This window comes from Arachis ipaensis, chromosome B07, assembly GCF_000816755.2.
Source record: "Arachis ipaensis cultivar K30076 chromosome B07, Araip1.1, whole genome shotgun sequence".
Lineage (NCBI taxonomy): Eukaryota > Viridiplantae > Streptophyta > Magnoliopsida > Fabales > Fabaceae > Arachis > Arachis ipaensis.
Window position 1 is genome coordinate 125449164 of NC_029791.2, and position 6771 is coordinate 125455934.

At 33.9% G+C, this 6771-nt stretch overlaps 1 protein-coding gene and 1 non-coding gene across 4 annotated transcripts; one reads left to right on the plus strand and one right to left on the minus strand.

The window, feature by feature from the left end:
* LOC107606346 (uncharacterized protein KIAA0930 homolog) lies at positions 350-5905 on the minus strand. 3 transcript variants are annotated; one of them, XM_016308400.2, is made up of 12 exons: positions 5700-5902; positions 5291-5483; positions 5137-5211; positions 4689-4795; positions 4094-4154; positions 3365-3424; positions 3173-3247; positions 2721-2867; positions 2450-2504; positions 2063-2185; positions 1396-1625; positions 350-1138 (listed from the first exon to the last, which is right to left on the minus strand). In XM_016308400.2, exons 1-12 carry the CDS (start codon positions 5729-5731, stop codon positions 1115-1117), a joined length of 1182 nt encoding a protein of 393 aa, XP_016163886.1. In that variant the 5' UTR covers positions 5732-5902; the 3' UTR covers positions 350-1114. The 3 variants fall into 3 exon arrangements, with proteins under 3 accessions (XP_016163886.1, XP_020962279.1, XP_016163887.1); XM_021106620.1 differs by lacking the exon at positions 4689-4795 and having other exon boundaries at positions 5150-5211; positions 5700-5903; XM_016308401.2 differs by lacking the exon at positions 350-1138 and having other exon boundaries at positions 1541-1675; positions 5700-5905.
* TRNAD-GUC lies at positions 5973-6044 on the plus strand. The gene has a single exon. It is a non-coding gene; the product is annotated as a tRNA-Asp (tRNA).

Below are 6771 nucleotides of genomic sequence, written 5' to 3' on the forward strand. Positions count from 1 at the left end.
ATTAAATACTACTTTTATTTTATTTTCTCCTCATTTTCTTTCTTTTCACTTTTTTCTCAACCCAGCAAAGCCTAAGAAAAGGAAAGAAAAACTTAAATAAAAAATGATTCTTATATAAAAATGAGTGTTAATGAAACACCTAAAAAAAATAATCAAGAGTAGAAACAAAAGTTGTGTCTAAAAGCCATATCAACATCATGGTAAAGTAGACGTCAATATAAAATACAATAATTTGAAAACTTTCTTTTTAAAATATATTCTTATCATACTCAACGCGCACAGGGATTGGGAAGAAGAGTAGAAGACAGACTCAAACTCAATTCGCTTGGCTTCTTTGTGTGTGTGTGTGTTTTTACTTTTTAGAGGCAGTAAGAAGCCAAGGCTGCAACCATAAACAATTTGGAAGCTGAAAATGAACACATTTTGCTTACATACCTTCTTACAGAATGAACAAGTTAATTGTTCCCAACTAGTAACGAAGACTGGCAAAACAAAAAGTAATTGAATCCTTTTCAGAAGATAAAAGGTCCCAATTTCCAGTTCTGGCTGCCTGCAGTTTAATTTCTTTTACCCCTGAACTAGATTAATTTCTTTCACTTTATTTTAACGTGATGAATTAGGTAGAAGGGAGTCACACTTTTCAAAAGGGAGGAAAAAAGCAGCTCAAATTACCTTACCTCGAACCTGGTGATTGATGATGTGACGATTACAATAATCCAGCACATACACCAACTAAACCATTTATCAATATTTATAATTCTAACCACATTCAACAGATTGGAAAGTTTTCAAATGTATCCGAAACACTAGTGTTCCAGTAATCTTAACCGTTGATTTTAATTAATATATATTATATATATTTTTTATAATTGAGATCAACGATTAAAATTATTGAATCATCGGTGTAGCTGATACACTTGAAGTTCTTCCCACAGATTAACCCGGGATACTTGAACACCAAATATGCACAATTCTTTACATGCACATGCACATGCACACACCAGACACAACTGTCAGAAGAGAATAGAATTTCATTGCTCAGAAATGGTGTTCTTGGAGATATCATCGCCTGCTCCTGTTCAGTTTTCGTTGAAACCAAAGATACGTTGCATGTTCACATGTTCACTGGAGGAGCTCCCTAAATATGACAGTTATATATTGTTTATAATCAGTGCTCTCCAAGTAAGAGAAGAATAATGTCAGAGAAATAAAGCCAAAAGATTAGCATTGCAAAGTGAGGATAAAAGCATGTCCTATATGAACCATTCTAGCTGAATAGTCTAAAACCATGCAAACTGTCTTAAGCAAAATACAAGGAAACATTTTTCCTAAGAATGATGTCAAATTGTCAATGTCATTTTATTTTAACGTTAACTGTTCAATGCAAAACCTCACCTTGAACAGAAGATCATACGCTATATATTCCCAGGGCAATGATATGGACATTAAGCTGCATTTCAAAGGTATCATTTCATCGAAGTCAGAACCAGAGGAAGAGGCAGCTGCATAAGCATGCCTTGCTGCTACTGTTGCAACTGATGCGGCTCTGCGAAAAATTACACCAAGACCCAACCCATTCTTTGATATAACTGGAGAAGATGGACCAGAGTCCTGCTGACTTTGATCTGACATTGCAACAGACAGATTCCATTTCATTCATCTTTCTGTATAACCTCTGAATAATAATAACATTGTTTTTACGTGTGTCTCCAATAAAAGCATCATAATACATTTGGTGAGAATAATCAAAGAAATGGTTTTCTTGCATAGGCACAAGTTTAATACATGATAAATAAGCACACACACAATTAAAGTGGGTACCACCAACTGTATTCAAGATACATTCACTATCATAGACCATAACAACTTTTATGTGAGTACATCCAAGGATAATGTGTGAAATTTGTGTTTATACAAGAATTTTGCTAACAGAAATCACGCAGTCACTAATGAAATTTAGAGTCATGCTTTATAACTATCTTTTTCCACGCAAGTTCCAAGAAAAAGAATACAAGAGTTGCATTACAGAAATCAGGAATTCCACCCATAAAAAGTTGCCTACCTGTAACACCAGAAACAGCTACTTCAACTTCCCCTCGACCTCCGGGACCTTTCATGTAAATCCTATCTGTTTTTCCTGTATAATGGCCTACTGATAGAAGGCTCCCAAATCGAGACTTGCCAGCTGCAATGTGGCAAGGGGAATATATTACTGAACAACATATATATGGCATGTGGCATCCATTGGAATGTAAAAAACAGAATAAACTTGGAAATTTCATGACTGAGCAATATGGTATCTTGGCAACGATAAAAAAAAAAGCAGCAAAAGCTCTGTAGGTTCCAATAACTCTACAGGGGCAGATTTGAAATGTTAAAAGAATTACAGGTCCCAAACTACTTTTGGAGATAAAATCATTCAAATAGATAGTAAAAAAAGAACAATTACCATCATAAGCATCTCGAACCATCTGATAGCTGACAAATCCTGAGAACAGGGTAAGCTGCATATCAGAGATACCAGCAAGTAAGATTGACTAAAACGCTAAAATAGCTTCTACTTATTACCATGTATGACATGTAAAACTATAATGCAAGTTTCAAGGATAAGTACAAGTGCTATTTGAGCACAACCACATACAAACAAACAATTGCTTTGGCACTTATTTAATTTCTTAAAGCAAATAGAAGCATATACAGTAGCTAAGAATGGAACAAACCTTAGTATCCTTCTTCTTAGCTGAACTACTATTCGGAGAAGAGTTGTCACTAGTACTGCAATCGTTTGACCCCTTTTCACTAGGAAATGCAGCCCCGTCATGTGCGTTAAGAACTACACAATAGCAATGATCTTTTTCAGTCAAAACCTGTTGGAAATGAAATGACCAAAGCTTATTTTATTAAGAGTTCTGAACCACGATGGAAAAAATATTTAATGATATGGCTATTCCTAAATAAGGAAATTAATTAAAGAACAAGGACACAGGAGCAAGAATTCTAAGAATACAGCATGACTCATGAATTATGAAAGTAGCAAAGTAAAGCAGTGCATGTTTCAAGGACTATTCTTGGATGTCTTAATTAGGAAAATGGACCACAAAGGAGAAAGCATATCTAAAACATTCTACATGTAGCAATTAAAATGTAAAGAGTTCACAAATGGTTACTTTACCACTGTATCAAAGGTGGAGTCAAAATCATCAATTGCAAAACATATATCTGGATAAGCAGGTGTTGTCTCCACTTCCTATATACATGTGAAGAAACAATTGTAAAGAGTACTCAAATTACAAGAATGCTTCAAAAAACATGTTTTCCTTTTTTTTTCTGCTCAAGGATATATAAAGAGGATAGGTATGCTTGCCTTTTTGGAGTCCAATTGAAAATTTACTCGACTTGGAGATGCATAAACAGTCTTTACAACCTGAGAAATTGCAATGGGATGCAGCAAAATCAAAACATAACTGCTGTATATTTACATTTAGGAATTTTCAACTTGGAGACACCACTGTTAGGTATGTATCACTGGGAAAAAATTGTATTAGCTTCACACTAAAATGTAGGAATTACTCATAGAAAGAGAAAAGAATATACTATAAATGTGAATGCACTCAAAATGAAATTCATCATTGACAAAAGGAGCACAAATCTTTAAAGTGATATTAGTTAGGTTTCCTACAGTAATCACCTAATAGTAAAAATAACATGAATAGATATAACAAATTATAGAAATAAAAGTCTGAAGATGTGCTAATGATCTCGAGGAAATTAACTAATGCCAATACCTGCCAAAACCATGGTGTGAAGTGTGAACTGTCTCTAACTGCTAAAATCAACTTAATTTTCAAAAAAGTTATGCTTCACCATCTAAATTTGGGCTTGGGGTTGATAAATCTGCATTTTTTATTTTTAAAACTTAAGATTCCCACAAGATTTGTAAATTGAATTATTTTTCTTATGGACATAAACATATTCACAAACACAACAAGGCAGAACTCCTAACAAAGAAAACCCATTGTAATATTTCATAAAAAATTATAAGTGAAGATAATTCAACTGGTAGATAAAGTTTCAATTCTTTAAAATGAATTACCTTGTATACGGGGGATAATGGTGTATCCTGCCCAGATTGATGATTCTGAAGGACCTGGTAACTACAGAAATGGATAGTTTTAATCAATTTGCCAAAATGAATGTTTATGACGAACAAAAAAGTATAACAACCCAAATTGCAAAGCTTATAGAGCTTGTGCAAACCATGACTTTTTATTCAAAGACACAATAGTCTTCTTTACAAAGTTAGAGAATGCAGAATGTCTCGGTCGGAATTTAAAAGTTTATTCTAATTATGAATAACAAGTGTAATGATCCACTAAAAAATCAAATGGAAAACTAATGAAACTGTAACGAACTCTAGTATTGTTGTAAAGGATATCTTTCTGATAAAGAAATGGCCATGTAACAATACAATTATATAACTTACTATTTTTGCAACATTTTGAGAAACACGTAAAATCAGAGATTCATTCTCAGTATTCCATGGGCATTGGACAAATCATTTGAAGCAATATGATCACAATCACAAGTTAAAGGAATTTAAGGAAACCAGAATGTTTGTCAAACTACTTAAGAGATTAGGCATGGCAAAACACAATGGTGGATATGAAATTGAGGAAAGAAAATTTTACCTGCAAATTGCAACAGTTACACTGAATGATGTATGAGCAATCAAATTCAAGTAAAAAGAACGCCTCCAGTCCACATTTAGTGAAGTTTCATCAACTAAGTTTTTCAACTGATAGTAAAAAAGTGAACAAAATTATTTGCCATCACAATGCATGGACTACAAAATCCTATGTCAGAATAGCAATCCAATAAGCATAAAGACTAATTTGCCATCAATGCTATACCAACAGTTTTCATCTTTGGTTTTATTCATCAGCAAAGCAAATTAATCAAACAGAAACACACTAGTATCATATGTACTGAGCTCTTGATTGGAGAGTAATGACTATAACCAGTAGACAGAGTTTCAAGCTTGACATTGAACTAAAGCATTACCCACCTCACTGGCATATGATATAAGCTAGAGAAAGGTAAAAGAAAATCTCCAACAGATTTTAAGGTCGAATTTACCTCGGGTGCCCACCTGCGTACAAAATAAGGATCAAGATTGTCCGCATTGTTGTTGGAACCAGAACCACGGGAAGCCTGCAGTAATAAAGCTCAAAATTCAACTTCACAAAGATCATTGCTGAAAACATTTCTCATAACAAATAAAGGTGCATACCAATTTCCTGACAAAGAAAACGAGATCATCATCTTGGCGTCCCCTTGATTCTTTACCACGGACAAAGTACAGATCAAAAACGTCATGCCAGAATTTCATGTCCATTTCGACATCGGAAGCATCTTCTTGCTCCTCCACTACCGTTTTGCCTATCAAATTAGAGTGCTTCTTTACCATGCTCAGCAATTCATGCCTTAACGATAACGAATCCAGGTGGCGCGGTGCAGAATCATTAGAGCATCAAAATCATGCAAAAGAATATGATAGTGAGTGGGTGTAAGGAAGAATGCGCGAGCGGTTTGCATTGTGCAATTGGAATTCCGGTTTTCAAATTGGATTCGAGATGGAAAAAGAAGCACAGAAAGAGAAGAGAAGCGCGAATGGTGAATAATGGTGCTAATTTAAGTACCTTGAGGGGGTTTCGCCTCCATCGAGAAGCATATCTTCAGAAATGATTGTTCAAACGGATTGAAGATTAAGATACGAATTATGAAGTAATATGTAGGGTTTATGCTCAAAATTTGATGGAGAAAATGATGCTACAAATCCAGCTTCTGATTCGACCGAAATCGTGCTGGAAGATGATTCGAGTTCAGAGCAGTTATTCGGTGCCAAGCAGAGCTAAGAAGCAATCAGATAATCATAAATAATAACAAATATGTGTCATGAAACTAGCAGCGAAGTCGTTGTAGTATAGTGGTAAGTATTCCCGCCTGTCACGCGGGTGACCCGGGTTCGATCCCCGGCAACGGCGAAAATCTTTTAGTTTTTGGTTGACGCAATTTTTTTCCTTGGCAGATGTAGCATTTTTTATGTTCTTTCTGAGCCCAAACTACACGGCCCAAAAAAGCAAGGTTCGAATTTCTATGATGTTAGTTGAATTGGGGAATGAAGAGGACCAACATTTTTAGTTAAAAGAAAAAAGAATCTATTCGTGTTAACTCAAATGTAAAGTAAAGTAAATGTCAATAAATATAACCAATATTTTGGAGGTCATATGATATCAACTTTTATTCGGTTAATATTAGTCAATTTTTTTTCTGTATTGTAAAATTACCATTTTAATTATTTTTTATAGAATTTAAAATTTAATATTTAATATTTAAAGGTTAGGATAATAATTTCGACAAAAAAAATATAGGTGAAGTACTTCTCACTAGCACTTTAGCATCCGATCTCATACATTGTTAAGAGAATGATATTTGAACCCTTCTTTTTATACATCTTTTTATTTTCTTTCGGTACTTATAAAAAGATGGCGCATATAACATTCTAGCAATTGATTTACCACTTTTTATTCAAACTCTTTCATACTGTTTTGTGTCCACGAGAAGATTTAACATTTTCGTTGATTATGACTACGGATGAGATCAAGGGAAACATGAGTTTTGGAAAAACTTTTTTAAAATATATTTATATTTTTTTAAAAAGTATAAATATTTTGTTTTATGTTTAATGAATTAAAAAGTTCATGTCTTTAT